Raw genomic sequence first — 17,501 nt, forward strand, 5'->3', positions numbered from 1 at the left:
TGCCTCTTTCTTCCCTGATTCCCACCTGGGAAGCACCAGCTGACATAAAAACTTGACCGAGTTGATGAGGTTTTGCTCAGCTGAGGTCACAAACGTGGACTGAACCCCCGCTGATGTGAGAGCAGAGAGGAAGAATGCGGAGGCTAAAACCGCAGCACTGCGCGCACACGGAGGAAAGCACCTTCGTTTCCCCGTCGGATGCCGGGGGCCGTGCTCTCACATTCTCTCCGTTGTGATTTACAGCCCCGGAGTGTTTCATCCGTGTGTGTTTCAGTGAGAGGGAGCACCTCTCTTCACCACTGATATCAGATATTATCCCACTGTACCATCAGCAGCAGCCTGGTCCTGCTCAAGGTTTCTCCCTGATAAAGGGAAGCTCTTGTTTCCTGCTTGAAGAGTAGAAATATAAATAAAGTCGTATTGAATTGAGAATATTCCCGCTTTATCGTACAGGAGGAGCTTCTGATAGTGGCAGAAGGCGAACAGCGCCTGGTGTTTTTTGGCCGCGCACGTGCGTAACGGGCGGCACACGTGACGAAGGTAAACACGGGATCACCGCGCATACCGGACCAGTTCACAGGGAGATGAATATTTCATCCTCCATTTCGCGGGTCGGGATATTTTTAGAACCTAGAAGCATCTCTCCAGTCGGGGCTGAATTTGAAATGTCGCTCGTGAATATTTCACCTGTGCACCAGAATAACTGGGACTGATGTGGACGTGGTTGCTGCTCTCCCTTGATTTGTCTTGGAAACACACATGCTAACACCTTTTACTGGTCAGTACACGTTTCTCCAGGGTCTCTTTACAGTTTAACACATCTCCTGTTGAGCTCCGGTGTTAAGGAGCATCTGTATCAGTACTCTTCAGGAATGCTTCTGGAATGACGAGCGTTCAGCGGTCCAAACTGGAACCTCAGCTAAGGAAACACTAAGATCAGCTTACGCCAGAGCTATACGGGCTCCTTCTGGAAACATGGGTTTGTTATACAGTCTCAAAGGGAGCCTTTCAGATAGCTGGAAAACCTGAGCTGGTTTGGATTCAGGGCGGACCCAGTAGCCGAGATGTCCTCCTCCTGCTTTTTAATAGCCGAGTTTCTTGAATCAGGTGTTTGTCTCCCCACCTGATTGATGAGATGTTCTGGATAGTTTCCACACAGGGGCGGTTTATGGTGTTGGGTGGGTCATGGAGGGAATCTCAGGATGAATCCTGTTACACTTGGCTCTTTTTCCAGCCTCTCGGTCCACTCGATGTTCTTGCGTTAGATCTGACCCACTAATAAACGGTGTCACAGGTTGGCCCCCGTAATAGCTGTCAGCCGGTATCATTTTATCATCCGGTGAGGCTGCACCCAGGGACAGCGGGCTGGGCCTGGATCCGGAGGTGCACCCCCTCCGGAATGTAAATCCACTTTTCAGGAAAGCAGACCGCCACCGTCCGCATTCCCAGTTCACTTCCTGCTGCTGGAGGAGCAGTTATAGATTTTGATGTGATTAGTCTGCGTAAATGTTTGGAAGCGGCTGCATTTAAGAATCCAATTTATGCCACAAATTAGGGAATAGAAGTTCTGACACAAACACGGCGGCGTGTGCGCCAGTGCGAGGCTTTAACTGGTTTAAATGGGCCCTCCAGTGCAGGGCCGGGGAGCGCGGCTCTGTACATGCAGCTTGAGCTCATCAGAAACATATTTGCTCCTTTTTTCTCTGTCTGACAGCAGCTGCTGGAGTGAATGAGCTGGCTCCTGAATGCTTGAATGGCAGAGGCGTTTGTCTGGAAGCATCAAGGGACTTTTGGAGACAATCGTCCAGATCGAGCAGCACTCCTTCACAGGAGCTCCCATGCAACCCCCCCCCACCCGGGCTCCAAGGCTTTTGTGGTCCCGCTTCTTACTTGGACGACTCTCCACTTCACCGCTTCTCTCTGCTGTAGTGGCCAGATCCATCGTGAAGGAAATCCCCCCCCGTTTTTTTTCTCTCTGGAACCGCTGCGTCCTGCGTTTCTTCCTCTGCTCCGTACACATGGTCTCCATAGCAAATGCTGGATCTTGTTGTAGCGATACTCCGGCTCATGACACCATCACGGGCATGAATCACAGCTGGTAGCCGGAGGTAGTTTCATCAAATGCGAGCTTTTAATTTGGCGGGGTGCCGAGTTCCTCCTCACAACAAAGGCATGCACGAGAAAAAGCCCGTTGCCCTTACTGCCTCCTCCATTCTTCATTTGAAAGCTGAGCTACAGTCTGATGTACCTGACGGTCGGTGACTTCAAGCTCCTCAGCTTCAGTATCTGCCAGGTCCTGGCCGTAGTCGGCCGTGACTGTGGGATTCGGTACCGCCCCCAGGATGAAGAAGTCCTTTATGGGTGTGCGGTGATGTGGGTGCTCAGAGGGCCGGTCTGTCCCGGGCCCTCATTAGCCGGGCCTTTGTTACAGTAAGCCATACCTCGCGGAGCCCAGATGCAGCAGGTCCAGATTAGATCTCTCAACCACCGGGAGTCCTGAAAAGCCAGCCCTAATCCCCTCCAAGACGTTCTCTTTTCTCCTGCCACACACAGACGCAGATACGTAAACTTGGTCACACATGAGCGTCGGGCGTGGACTTCAACCTTACTCATTGTAGTTGTCAGAGCCCCGTTGGTGCCCCGTGTCTTTAATCCCCCTCCAGAGGTCCCGTCAGCTGCTCACAGACCACGGGCCCTTTATTTCCTTTGTTACTCAAATCAGATCCGCAGATAATCATCTCAGAAATGTCCGACTGGCAGGTCGGAGGGGATTAAAATGAAGACGGCGTCATGAAATAACCTGGTTTTCATTGCGTTCTGCTCTCCGGCGATGTAAACATCTGAAATGAGTTTCCCCAACTCGCCGAGGAGAACTCTGGCTGTCAGCGCTGGGATTTCATGGATGTTTGTAAGGTGATAAAACAGCAGCTTTTTACCTTTTAAACACTGTTTATGTTCCCTCGACCTGGACGCGGTGACCCACCACATTTAATTTCAGCTCAAAACAAGCTTTTGTCTATAAAAGAAATTCTTCATTTCTTCATACTGGTCTTGATTTCACCACAGCTGCAGCCTGGTTGTTGTGTTTGGCTCCCAGGATAATGTTGCGTTAAACCACATGGACGTTTGCAGGATTATCAACAGGGAAGGATGACGTTCCCGGACCTCAGCGAAATGCTTTATTCCTCGTTCACGGAGCAGCGGCAGAATTTCACAAGCCTATATTAAGACGTGGGAGAGCGCCTCGTCAATTAGTCTTCTGTTGGTGATAATTGAGCTTCCTGTTTTTCCCGGTGGGTCAACGTTGCTCCTAATCTGAGCCTGCCACACTTATCAAAATCTTCCTCTGCTGGAAGAAGGTCGGCAGCGTTTATCGTGAGCCAGTGGCGGGATGTCAGGAATATTTCAATCTGTTTGGGTGTACCAGGCATGAAAACTGAGGATCCCAATTGGAATTCTGTGGATTTTGGTTGGATATGGAGCGTTAGGGTTGGAATTGAAATCCAATGAAGTGCTGGCTGCGTCTCCTGGTTAAGTTGGAGCGAATCCACCTCCTCTGTGGTTTTTCCGATGCCCTCCGCACAGACAAGACACAAGCCTTGAAACGGGGGAACACCCTGGACCAACAGCAGGCATTGTTTTCTGCTGCGTTGCCACAACAACGGCATAATATTTTCAAGGCCATACATCTCTTTTTTTCCCCCCCCTTTTCCCTTGAAACAAATCCACTTTTCAACAAAAAGGAATTCCATTCAGGCATCTTTTTTCCTATAATCATGTGTTTTAGATTTAGAAGGAATTAAGAAACAATATACGAGGCGGTCTGGGAGCCGCTGTCTGTAAATGAGAGTCAAGGTGATACATGTTGCTGGGAACAATGGAAACCCCGTCATATATACTGTATATTTGTGCGATCCATAATGTGGGGTTTTGACATTCTTTTGTGACTTGATCCTTGTTTTGGCTCCCACAAGTCAAATGTCTCAGCTGGATGTTTGGCCACGTCTATTTCTGCCGCGTGTTCCGTACAGAAATGCCACAATGGCTATATTGAGCCCAGCGAATGTGGTAACGAGGCGCCCGGAACAAAATGCTGAAGGGGAACATTCCGCAGCGAAGTTCCTGATGTTGTTTTCACGGTCACTGCTGCCCTGCTTGGCAAACACTTCCCAGAATCAAAATGGACTCATAGCGTTACCGACGCTCCAGGGGGGCCTGGAATTACCTGGAACTCGGCTTGAGTTTAAATGCTGGATGCAGGATGCACCCCCAGGCTCGTTTAGGCCGGATACCGGATCAAGACCGGCGTGTCACAAAACTGACAAAAATGACTGATGTCGTCTCTGGAGTTCAAGGATGAGGAAAAGTCCGATTATTCCCAATCACATACATGGAATAGAAGAAGAAAACGGACCTTTCCGTTCATCGGCGCATCCCCTCTCCTCCGTTGTCATCATTTATTAATCAGCCTTCACACGTGGGTCGGCCGGCGTGCACGTGTTGCGGAGCTTTGAAACATTTAAGAGAGGCGAGCGGGGAGCCGGAGAGTGCTGTGGACTGTGTGTGTGCTCTCTTCAGAGGGACGTGTGTGTGTTGAGTGGGTGGGTGCCTCAGTCAGAGCTCTGGCTCTGCACTGCTCTCTTCTTGGCTGAGTGGAAACATCATGTGTCTGTGGGACGCCCAGAGGAACAGCCCTGTTTCTCCACACTGAGGCCAAATTAGACGGTTAGACACAGCGAGGGAGGAGGAACGTGCAACATGAGCTCCGGCTGAAGCTTTAACTTTTGCAGTTTGTGGATATTTTTCTGCCGTTTGGTTCCACCACCTGGGATCTGGCTATGCCATGCTAGCCCAGAGGAACGGGCTCCCTCCAGGCTGTAAGCCAGTTCCTCTGCAGGATCGCCCAGATCTTCCTGATGTGGATAAGACCACCCCAGGTTGCTGCTCCTTCTCTCCGTCCCCGTCCTCTGGAGGCTGTCCCTGGGCTCGGCTGGCCGGGGTGGACGGGTGCCTGTCGGAGCCGTACTGTCTTTGGTTCCAGTTTTTGGCCAGAGCTTACTGGGGAGAGGTAGAGCTGGGGCTCGCCAGTCCCAATCACAGTGTGTCCTGGGCTCGGTTCAAGGACGCCTCCAGGAAGAACTGCGTCAGATTCCGGGTAAGATGGTGGACATAATGGAGAAAGCATTTTAGAGAGGATGAGGGGTTGAAGCTGCACCACTTTGTGTTACTGTCTGGGGAATTTTTGTGTGCGTCATCCTGCAGGTAATCCTGCATCTTTGGGCTTTGGCTCTTTCTTTTGCCACACTGAAGTATCCCTGTTCTGTTTTCATGAACTTCTCCAGCAGAGTCAGAGTCCAAAACTGGGCCTTGAACTCCCATTTTTCCAACTGTATAGTGACTAATGTTGACATGTGGCGTGAGAGGGAGCGGAGCCTCGAAAGTAAAACCGAGAACAAGGTGGATTCATGTGGTCACACAATTTGGGAATGACTCACAAACCTAAAAAACCAGAACCGAGCCTGTGAATAATGCCTCATCTCATATCCATAAAGGAGCAGACATGCAAATGCAGCATCCTGCAGGCCAGTGGCACCATATGGCAGCACCCAAATCAAACCCAGTGTACACATAATAGAGGCTGTTTTGATGAACAGACTGCATGCATAATGGAGCAGCCTTTATCAAGAGATTGGAGGTATTGTTTTGCATTTCTTTATGAGCAGTTAAAACAAACAGCTGAGTGTTTGCGCACCAGTTCCCAACTCTGTGGCTTCCTTCCAGCGCCACATCACGTGTGTGTTGGTGGTGGATTTGACCGGTTGGGTCACAATGCCCACGCCTGATGGCCGAGACCTCAACATCTGCTCCCAGAGAGGTGGAGCAGGGGAGTGTGGCTGGAGATGTCAGGGAGGAGGGTCTTTTGTTGTGGATCCTTCGCATGTTTTCGCTGGGGGAGAGAGCCGGGCTGAGGCTTGACAGGCTCTCGCCGCCTTGAATCGCTCCGTCGGTGTCAGCAATAACCACGAAATCACAGTCTGCGGCACAGCGGTTCATCTCCGTCGCCGATGATTGACGGGACAGAAACCTCGCAGTGTTGCTGTGTGATCGTGGAATACGTCGCGGAGTCGTTTTGATTGAGACTTGTTTACGTATTTTCTAAATAGGCTTCTCAGGAAGAATATTTTCATGAGAATCCAGCAGAACCAGGGGCGTTTAATATTCTGCCACACGGTAAAAACCTGTTTATGGTTGTTTTTATCCAGCGCCAGTCCCAGCAGATGAGCCTGTCATTATACAACCACGCCAGATTCCCTCAGAAATCCTTAAATGTGCAACAACAAAAGCCATATGGTGGCTGCGTGGAGCCCTGGGTGGCGTAAACACAGCCGACATGACAACCGCGATTGTGTCGACAGATATGATCGCTGGCATGGGCAATGTGGGAGTTTTACTGTTTCTTATTACAACAAAATGATTCTGCATCGTAATTGATAGGATCTGGTGTTTGTATCGGGTGCTACTTGATGCTACTCGTAGCCGTCATCTGCTGTCTGAACCAGAGCTGCAGATTTAGTCCACGAAGACCGAGAAGGCATCGTGTTTTTGGAATTTTCACCGTCACGATTCACGATGAGAGACGTCCTAGATGCGCCACCAGGGGGCGACACTGAGGCGTACATGTTTGCTGTTATAGAATATGTAAATATCGGGTGTTTATCTGAACTTGTCAGTGTCAGGTCTGTTTTTACAGGTTACATTATGTATTTATCTAGCAGGTTCTAATTTCTACCACTTCTGGAGACCAGAGCCTTTATTTTAGCTTCCCCCAATCGTGTCTTATAATTCACCACCTATGTGACCTATAACAACCAGGACAAAGCCCCATCTGGGGATTTCCCCTGTATTTTTAGATCCAGATGATTTATACGGTCTTTCCCGGGCCTTGGACCACATTTCAGTTTGTTCCAGCTAAACCTCCTGTATTTACACAATTACAGGGGTGGAGGGACGGTCTCGTGCGGTTCTCAGCAGTGAACACATGGAAAGTTCAGCTTTACCTTTTGCTGCGTGGTAATTGTTTTCACGACCACATTCGGTGTCTTTGTCGGGGTGGTGGTGAATCATCGAGTTTCTCCAGGACCGCCCAAAGGCTTTTTAGGAGGTGATGATGATCTAAGGGCAAAGAAAGTGAAAAATCAGGTGTTTTCACTGCTTAGGCCTCATGTAGCGCGTCGTTTTAACCAGAAGAAAGATGAAGATGGCTGGAACAAGCATCTGTGTATCACCAGTAACGTCCTGTTTGTCCACCTCGTTCAGGCGAAGCAGAAGGATGGACGCGACCAGAGCGAGACGGCGGCCACGGCCTCCCCCGGCCCAGAGGAGGAGCCCTTTTCCTGGCCGGGACCCAAGACGCTGCGCCTGCGCCGAACCTCGCAGGGCTTCGGCTTCACGCTGCGGCACTTTATCGTCTACCCTCCGGAGTCTGCCGTGCACAACTCCCTGAAGGTGAGCGGACGCCGTCCTTTATGCGGTCGACTGAAACTTTAAACGGGCCGTTTTGGGTGGATGAGGGAAAGCCTCTCTGGCCTCCATCATCCCACTTGGGGCGCCTGCCAGCCGTCCTCTGGATAACACCAGCACCGATCTGCCCTTTGGTCCTAATCCCCATGTTACAGAACATCCGGCTCCGATAGGACACATGCTAACAGACCGAGGGGCTTTGGGCAAATGCGACGCCTTTAGCGGGGCAACCTGCCGGCGTTTCCCGTCGCCTCTCTGAGTTTATCGTAACCTCCAGACTATAAGTTTTTCTAAGCGATAATTCAGGATAAGTTGCGTTTACTTTCCTCTGAAGTGTATTTTGACAACCTCCTCATTGTGCACAGAAGGATTTCCTCCAAAGTCAGCGCGATGTTTAATGTTTATAGCCTTTGGCTTGTGTTACGTGTGTTTAAAGAGGAGCTGTGGCACGAACGTTAGGGTCTGTGGACCGTCCCAGAGGCCCTCCTGGGTATCACATCACTGCTCCAGCGCAGCCGGCTCGACTGAATTTAAAGCCGTGAAGGTTTTTGCAAACATGATATTGACATACATGTGGCCGTTCAGCCATTCTCTTCGACCAGTCCTCCCATGATATAACCCAAACCAGCAAGGGCGCGCATCCACCAGAAAAATCCCCCTTCATCACATTTTATTGTAATTACTCTGAGAGTCTTAGGTTGGACGCATTGATTAATTGCAGTTTGAGGATGATGGGTTTAGCGTGAAGATCGTCTTAAAGAAAGCCGTGCGAGGGCAGCGGGTCTTAGAGGAGACCCGCAGGACGCGTGGGTGGCTGATTAAAGTGGCAGAGAGTGGAATTTATCTCCGCTCAGAGCAAAGTCAAGTGCATCATGACAACAAAGTGGATCTGTGTGTGATTTCTGTGCAAGCGGCGTCAACATTTGCTTCTCTTTTCTCTCCATAGGATGAAGAGAACGGCAGCCGAGGTGAGTCTCGCCACGGAAAACTGGCTGTTTTACTAAGGTGGCTTTAATCCAGGACCTCAGGTGTTCATATAGGAATTCCCAGAAAGCCATTAACCCTCAGCTCCTCTTCACTAGCTCCTGTTAATATGCAGCAGATTAGGATTGGCAGGTGCTTTATTGAGACGTATTCAGAGACCACACCCACATTGTGTCAGTTCATTAGTCTGAATTTGGTTGCTAAGGTCACTGTAACTCAACCTTTTGTAGCATGAAGGCCGTTTATACCGTTTAATCTTCCATAAATAAATGCCAACGAACATCAGACAGTTGTGTACTTGAACTGTCTGCTCAGATATGGAACAACAGTGCAGCTGTCCAGAAATAATCCAGCAGGTTTTGTTTCAACAAATACCCCCATTGCGTGTTTTCCTGCGTCGTAACCAAAGAGATTCGGCTTTTATCTGAGTTTATGTGTTTGGTTGAGTCTCATAACATTGCTGGGATGAACACCAAGGTTCTTCTGCCATGTAATAAAATGGGTGGTGGGGGAGACGATGATTCCTCCCACGTTTGTTTGCCTTGTAATGATCCCGAAACTCTGAGCAGGTGTGATTCACCGAATGATTATGCAGTTTGTGGACGTTGAAATTGAAGAATCTGGGGTCAGAGCAGCTTTCTGGTAATTCAGGATCCCGTAACTCTTGATGGGAAATTGAGGGATTCTTGTACGCGTCCGCCGTTTAACCCCTCCACATCCTGTCATTCAAAACACCCGGCACATGCGGGGCCCTGCTGCGGCGGGGGGAAACCCCGCGGGGGCTGCATGTGGGCCCACATTCTTCCACATTACATGAATTTGAAGGGCGCCTAAAGGAGGAATTAACTTCAGACCATCAGAGCCGAAGCGTCGCGTGAAATCCATCCCAAAACTCAGTAAATAAGGTCGGTGGGCGGAACGCTGTCGCAGATGTTGCCTCCCAGCAGCTCAGCAGTAGTGATGACACCGACCTTCAGCTGGTGGAGGGAATACTGGAATTTAAGGAATTTCAGTGCAGAGCCACAGCTGGAGAGGGAAAAGCCACATATACCAGTAAAGTAGCGATTCGAATGGCAGTTTCACAGCTAAATGAACCATTATGACGGGACTTTGCTCATCATATCGCATGTTTGCAACATGAGCAAGCGTCTACGTGTTGGTATCGATCCATACATTCAGCCTCCCGGTGTGCGTCGCCGCGTCTTGGCAGTGGGACGTGACCCCGACCACGACGCTAGGCCTTCATGTCTTAATTCTGCGACTGAAAGTCTCACATCTTCGTCAGCCTCCTGTCAGCTGGAGGACCACATGGCTGGTTCCTCTTCCAGATGTTTCTTACAGCCGATTATTGCTTCTATCTGACGCTGTTGGAGACGGCGAGACTCGGACTGATAACGCCTCCCGTCGCCGCTATGTTCCCAAAGATCTGCGCTGCCTTTCCAGCCGAGCCCGCCGCGTTATTTGCTCGACCGCGGCCCAGGGTGCGACGAGACGTCGGTGTTTGGAGGGAAAACGGGGAACCGCATGTTGACGATCTGGGCGGCGACACACTCGGCGCTGCAGATAAACGCTGATATACTGCCTGTTTGTGCAGAGTGGAAACTGAGGAATGGCGTGTGTGTCGGCTTCGGATCTGTTTATTTCCTTTCACAGCGGTTGTCTACATACCAAGCGGCTGTTATCCCAAATCTTCCTCTCTATCTCACATCCTCTCCTCTTCCCTCCCTCCTCGTCCCTTCCTGTATGTCCCCGTCTCTTCGGCTGTGTGTTTTAGCCAGTTTTTGAAGGGTGAAATCTAAATGTTTTGTTCTGTGTTTATGCAGAGAGGGGGGGGGGGGAAAGACTAAAAAAACTCCACCTGTTCCAATATTTGTGTTTCCTTCATTCTGAAAAACTTTTCCCAGCAGATATCGGCCCGATCCCCCCACTTTTTCTCGGGTTTTGGTTTGTTCCCACAAAGACTGGGAATGTAAAGCAGCACACGTAATTCCCCAGTATTCTCCAGTGGGTCTTTAAATGCCCCACCTTCTTCAACAAAGCTCAATCCAAACTGCAGCTTTCGGTCCTCTTTCGTCTTTCTTTTCCTAATACTGTAACAGAACTATTAGAGTGTCTGTTGTGTACCTTAAACTCAGTCGGTTTTAGGATCACGTTGATCCATAACGACCCGGAAAAGATGCAGATAAATCCTCCCATCAGCAGACGACTGCCGTTGGTTCCACAGGTTCGGGCCTTTTGACGGGTTGTTTGGCTTGTTTTACAGCACAGAAAAGAAAACAGTGGCCACAGAGGGGAAAAAGTTGATTCAGAGTACTGTCAGCGCGTATCATCTTTCCCCTGGGTGGGTTTTGGAATTTGGAATTCGTAGAAGAAAAAAAAAGAAAAATGGAAAACATACCACGACCTTCCTCTAAATGGAAAAACTGCAGCTGTTGGTGTGTGACTGCGTCGTGATGGGATCCGTGTCGGCTCACCTGCGTTTAGCAAAACCAGCTCGTCGGCGCAGAGAACGCATCTTTGCATCTTTGCTTCATCCCGGGTGTCGTTGCACCACCTGCTGCGTTGGAAAAATTAAAAAAAACATTGTTATCTCTTGTTTTGGGTGGCTCAAGTCTTATTAATGGTAAATAAAGATGTCTAAAATACTTGTCCCTAATCTGCAGCATTCCTGTAATAAAATAAATAAACCAGCTTTGTAACAGGCTGAACTTCACACACATGTGGCCACTGGTGGAATATTCATGAGGCTTCACCGTGCACGTGTGTGTGAAGCAATCTGTTTCTCCTGGAGGGGAGAACCAAAGATAGAATGGCAGCATTTAGGGTCAGAACTTCTTGATCTTCAGTCAAGGAATCGAGTCAGAATGAAGCACACAGTCTGAATATTGTGTAAACGCATAAACGTATCGTGACCTGAGATTTCCCACAGCACATCCTCCTTCCTGCCTGTTAGCACAACTCGTACAGCACATCTGGCTGCATGTTGAAGTATTCCTTCTTGTGTGTGAGAGTGTAGACACACGATAAAGCACAGTGCTGCTGGGGCCGTGCCAGGGAGTGGGCAATGGGCCCGGCCCTCTGAAGAATAACATTATCTAACCCCAAACAGCAGGGGAAAAGAGGACTGGCTAACATAACCAGGCCCAGCTGTGCAGCCGGGGACCACTGCCAGGACCAGGGCCTGGTAGACTGGATCAAACAGAGCTGAATAAAACTGTAGTGGAATTTAAAGGGAAAAAAATCACACCTCCAGTTTCTGAAATATCTGTAATATTTGAGCAGAACCCGCATTATGGGTCTGGTTCAGAGATAACTGGCACATTAGCCGTGTATTTAAAGCCTCCATCGGAATGTCACCTTTCTACTGCCCACAACCGTAGGGGGTCGAACTGAGTGATTTTGAGTGTGTATTCCATTAATCCGCGCTGTAGTTTATGTTGTGGTTCATCTGATGGGAGCATTTAAAAATATCCAAAGCTTTCAGATTTCCGCAACTAATCCCGCTGATCCAGCTGCAGTGCGTGGAAACTTCCAGAATCCAATTTGTGACAGGGCTGGCGCTCAGATATTGGCGCGGGATTGGGAACGTGCCCAGCAGAGAGTGGATGACGGTGCACGTAAACGCATCGTGCTGTTGGGACTGTTCCTGATGGGGAGGCGCTGTGTGTGCTGCGCTGCCCCCTGCTGGAGCAAAGGCGAGCCTACAACTGCTGTCCACGTCCCAGTTCTCAAACTGGAATGGTTTCGATGGCGACATGTGGGACAGACGCTCCAGAGAAATGTATGGATGAAGTGAAGGGTGCCTCATGGGAACAGCGTGCAGCGCTCTGGTGCACACGACGCCACGTGACATCCCAAACCCCCTCACGACTGCCAATAATGCTCACCAGTTTAATTACAGCTTAATTATTGAGGAATAACTGCGTTCCTCTCACTGTATGACCGATGGCCTTGCTGCGTGTGCTCGCCTCATCTCTACCAGGGCGACCGAGGAACCGCCTGGAGCCAATGGACACCATTTTTGTCAAGCAAGTGAAGGAGGGGGGCCCTGCCCACAGAGCTGGACTCTGCACAGGTACACACACACATCTGACTCATATCTGACCTCAAAGCACTGTGTGATGCCGAGATTTCTTCATTCTTCACGTCCGTACTGTAGCGTAATCCCTCCTCTTGTAACCTGCCAGGCAAAACAGATCCCAGTTTCAAAATAACAGATGCTCTTTGTGGGAGGCTGATCAAAGTGTCGTACGCACACTGTTATTCCAAACGTTCTCTCTTTTTATCTTAAGAAAAGTGAAACTGCTTTTTTTTTTTTTTTTTAAATGTAATTTTGGGAGGCATTGACGGCCGTTAAACTGGTCGGATTTATCTCATCACCCTCCTCTCCGGAGGTAAGGAAGTGCCCCATTTTCCCACAATTATCCCGTTTCTCCCTTTCCTATGAGATGTCCATCTCCTCGGAGCTTGAATGGAGACGGACCCTCGGGGTTGAGTAAACACATATGGGCCTTCTCCATTTGATCTGGGCGCCTGTTTATGCAGGATGGAGCTGCTTGATCCGAAGCGTGCGTAGGCACGTTTGGGAAATGAAGAGTTGCGGATTGCAAAAGTGGCGTGTTTGATCTGGTGCTCGTTAGACCAGCACTTTCACTTTCATGAATGCGGCCTGCGGGACTGTGAATGAGTGGTCTTATTTGTGTCCTTTGACCCCCCAGGGGATCGGATAGTGAAGGTGAATGGAGAGAGCATCATTGGGAAGACTTACTCCCAAGTGATCGCTTTGATCCAGAACAGGTAAATCTGTGGGAAATCCTTTCGTTCTGTTTTATGTTCGTCTTTGTTCACATAAAAAACATCTCCAACGAGCCCCAACAACTTCATGACATCATCGAGCCCTTCTGCTCTTTCACATTGTTTTGTCACGTCAAAGTGTGTATTGTGCGTTTAATTGTCGTGTTAGATACCCGAGAGATACGATGGCGCTGTTTTCTCTCTCCCTTTCTCACATTCACTCTGATGCTCTCTCGTCCCTCTGCCAGCGACGCCTCGCTGGAACTCTGCGTGATGCCAAAGGATGAGGACATTTTGCAGCTGGTAAGCATTTAATAATCAGCCAAACGGAGTTTATGTTGGGTCAAAGAGGAAATCAGCAGAAATCATTTGAATTTGTAAACATAAATAACTTCAAATTACTTTGTTTTGTGCCTTATATAATACTTGTTCTTGGTCAACAATGCCAGCATTCTTTACATTTATAAAACCCGTAACGAAGCGCGTCTGTATCTTGAAGAAAGAGACGGGATAATCATTGAGTAAATAGTCCATTTATTTTCTCTGGGAATGTGTGTGTTGGTCTGAATTTTCAGATTGTTTTCTGTGGACTTGGGTTGGGTAACCACAATAATCTCATGCGTGAGAAGACTCAGATTAGACTTTCCCATCACCTGCTTATCCCACCAGTGTATTTCTTAATCATTACCAGCGATATACGTCTCATGGACCCTCTGCCAACATCTGTTCATCACACGGATGCGCTCAGTGATGCAAGTGGGTTATAGCAAACATTCAAACCACATCATCAGGCCTGTCAACACAAGTTTCCTGACTCTGCCAGCAGGAATCCTGTGTAGAACTGAGTCAACTAAACGCATCGATGAGGTCATCGAGATAAGGTTAAATTTAGATTTTAGATGAAACTGCTTTACCTGTTCCAGTATGTTGGGGGGGGGGGGGGTACGGCAGCGAGCAGGTAACAGTGTCAGGAAAGTTATGCCAAAAACAATTCATTGTTAAGATGGAAAAACATCTGAGTCAGCTCCATTCTCAACCCTCTCCTGTGGTCAGCCAGTCAGTCGCGTCACCTGTCTGAAGCTTTCAGTTCTTATTTCTCACGTTTTACTCTTTCTCCTCCCTTTGTCCTCTGCTTGCCCTTCTCTAACCCGTGGACTGCAGTTTTCCAGGGATATCACTGCTCTGGTAAGAAGGGAAACTGAGCTAACTAACCTCTTTCTTCCCCTCATCCACACCTTTTTTCCCCTATTTTTACAATAGTGGAATGTCTCATCCTGTGGGGAATATTATTCATTTTAGGAGCCTTCTCATTGAGGTTTGGGGCAGATATTTACTGTACAGAGGTGTAAAACTCCAGATAAACCTGGAGCACTGACCTGGAAAATCCAGCCCTCTGACTTCTTATGTGGGCAGTTCGCTGTTCGGGAAATGAGTTTGGCAAATCCAGAGGGAGGAACCAGGCAGCAGCCTGAAACCCAACACCTCAGGTAGAGCCACCGATACACTCTCTCTTTCTCAAGAGCTCGCAGTGTGGGGGGGCAGATAGGGCACTTTTTAGGCGAGAGCTCCTTCACTGGGGAGAGAACGGACTGATACTGGATGGAGACAGTCGTTTCTCCTGGAAAGAGTAGGAGCGTAGAACCATGGTTGCTGAAGTAGGGATCGGCGCCAACACCAGGCCCGGCCATCCCCTCTTCACCTTCTGTTATCCCAGGAGACACGCCACAGTAGCAAAGGTGGGTGACCCTGCCGGCTTTACGTCTCCGGGCTGGGCTGGTTTCGGACCAGACGAGCCTCCGTCATCCTGGCACTGCGGAATGTTGTAACCTTGTAAGAGCGATAGTGGACAACTGAAATGGTGTTGTCACGCTTGTTGGTCCTGCGTGGTCAGAGAGGCCATCGGTTAATTCATCATCTTGTTATATCGGGGGGAGGGGGGGTGTAATTTTCTCTTTTTTTATTCCGAGCTCTTTCGGTTCAAACCTCCCAGCCACCAAAGTGAAGCAACGCTCTAATTTCTTGCAGGCGTATTCCCAGGATGCATACCTCAAAGGAAATGAGGCGTACAGCGGAAATGCCCAGAACATCCCGGAACCCCCTCCCATCTGCTACCCTCGGATAGAAGTTAAGGCCGCTGGAATGGCGCAGATGTCGGAGTCTGGGGCAGTCGGCGAGATGCTTCTGGCATCAGCTCAGGGACCAGGAAGGCAAGGTGGAGCCGCGGAAAAGAGTTACCGGGTGGAAATCCCGGTTCCTCCGTCTCCGACAGCCTCTCAGCAGACCCTAAAGTCTCAGGGTGCTGTGTGTGTCTGCAGTGAGAATTCCAGGACAGCACCCGTGTCTATGGATCCCGTTGAGAGGGGGCCCCGTGTGGCCCGGGCTGGACCCAGCCACAGAACAGAGGAAAACCGGTACAGCCCTCCAGCAGCCTCGGTTAAATCCAAACCATTTATTCCCTCGGTACCCGGTGGCGCCCAGTTGCAGCACCCGTCCTCTCATCCCACAGAAAGCCCTGTCTTCTACCCATCCTCCAGCCTACGAACTGGGTCCATCTTCTCTGACAGGTTATCCTCACCTGTACGATCTAGTATCAACCCCGCCTCTCCAGACGCCTTCTCCAATGATTTGAACCACTACTCACCCTCTCCCCCCTCCACCTCTCAACACCAGAACATCGACTGGAAAAACTACACCACCTATAAAGACTACATAGATGCTAAGAGGCTGCACACGTACGGCTGCCGCACCATCCAGGAGCGCCTGGACAGCTTACGTGCCGCCAGCAGCTCCAGCTCTGCGTATTCCCAGCAACGCACGCCCCCCCCTCCCAGCAGCAGCCCGAGAGGAGCGCCGGAATCTCAGGTCAAACGGAGAAGCACCTCCACAGATCGCGGGGTGGAAACAAGCGGCCGCAGCACTGCGAGGGCACCTTTACGTAGCGCCTCCCAGGAGAGGCTCTGGGGCGGAACCGAGAGGACGGTACCGGTTAGGAACTGGCCTCGCAGTGCGTCTGAGGACGCGCTGCCTTTTTCCAGCCCCGTTGGATTCGCCAAACCAAGAGCACGGTCCTGTGACTACCTGGGGAAGCAGCCTGGGGAAGCAGGCGTAGCGTCTGGGGGAGATAGGGCAGGATTTGAGGACAGACTGCGGCTCTTCCGGGGGGAGGAAGCCAGAGTTCCCAGGCAGGGGGCGACTGTGACAGCTTTACCGTACCTTAACAGGAATCTCCCTGGGAAAGAGGAAGAAGGCCAGGGAAGTGTTTTACCTTACTCGCCCGTAGCTGCTCCTGTGTTTACTAAAGGTAAAACTGATTCCAGGACGGACTGTGTCATTTTGAGACCATCGCGTCTCCCCGTCAAAAACTCCATCTCAGCCCCTTCGACCATCTTATCTACCGTTAAAACCACAGAACCTCTTAAAGACCAAAGAGCAAATATCATCGGCAACCACATCAGCTACCCTTCCCCTCTGCACCTGCAGCTCCGAGGCAGGGCAGACAGTTTGAAGATGGAGAGTCGGGCCGAGGTCGGTTTGACAGCCAGGTCGTCCTCTTGCTCCGGTCCGTCCTCTAAACTGCCCATGCAGAGACACTCGGAAGGCGTGGCTGCTCTTTCTTCTTTTGGGTCCACCGCCATTAATGGAGACGTCAACCAAAAGCCAACGCCCGCCGCCCCTGCGCGGGCCAACGGTGGGCATTTCCAGGGTGTCGAAGGACCAGACGCCACCATTGTCGTCCTAAGAAGGGATAAAAACTATGGACCTCCCCTCGTGCGCCCTCCGCCCTACGTTCTGGCTCTTGACGTCGGCCAGAAGGACACGACTCCCAAATCGCCCCCTCTGGTGAAGGCTGGCTCTCTAGATGGAGCCATGTGCTGGATGTCAGACAGCTGTAGGGAGAGGCACCACAGAAGGCTCGGGGACACGCGCCACAAGTCCAAACATCTGGACGACTCCCTGGATTCAATCCCCTTCATCGGTAAGCCTTTTGTCATTTAATATTTAAATACATGACCTAAATCAACCTTCAGCATCTGAGTAGCGCTGCCTCAGGTAGAACAACCCCCCCACTCTGCTCCAGGACTTGTTTCACATGTCCTCCAGTGTTGTCCAGCCAGAGAAACCCAAGAACCTCGTCCTATTGGACTGTGACATAAGCAGGCAGATGAGAAGATTCCTGCAGAGTTGAGCTCCTTTTGGATCCT

General features: G+C 50.2%; 1 protein-coding gene across 5 annotated transcripts in view; it reads left to right on the forward strand.

The window, feature by feature from the left end:
* Nucleotides 1-17,501, forward strand: part of LOC101077489 (rho GTPase-activating protein 21) — a 39,807-nt gene that overhangs the window by 12,587 nt on the left and 9,719 nt on the right. For 2 of the 5 annotated variants that reach the window (XM_029842641.1, XM_029842642.1), the window contains 7 exons: nucleotides 7,318-7,506; nucleotides 8,468-8,489; nucleotides 12,488-12,580; nucleotides 13,224-13,302; nucleotides 13,548-13,602; nucleotides 14,461-14,484; nucleotides 15,325-17,275. In XM_029842641.1, the coding sequence (XP_029698501.1) occupies nucleotides 7,318-7,506; nucleotides 8,468-8,489; nucleotides 12,488-12,580; nucleotides 13,224-13,302; nucleotides 13,548-13,602; nucleotides 14,461-14,484; nucleotides 15,325-17,275 (2,413 nt within the window). Of the gene's footprint in view, nucleotides 1-4,396; nucleotides 5,156-7,317; nucleotides 7,507-8,467; nucleotides 8,490-12,487; nucleotides 12,581-13,223; nucleotides 13,303-13,547; nucleotides 13,603-14,460; nucleotides 14,485-15,324; nucleotides 17,276-17,501 lie in introns of those variants that run through there. The other 3 variants (XM_029842640.1, XM_029842638.1, XM_011608090.2) reach the window with 3 other exon arrangements.

The sequence above is a fragment of the Takifugu rubripes genome, chromosome 10 (assembly GCF_901000725.2).
Source record: "Takifugu rubripes chromosome 10, fTakRub1.2, whole genome shotgun sequence".
Classification (NCBI taxonomy): Eukaryota; Metazoa; Chordata; class Actinopteri; order Tetraodontiformes; family Tetraodontidae; genus Takifugu; species Takifugu rubripes.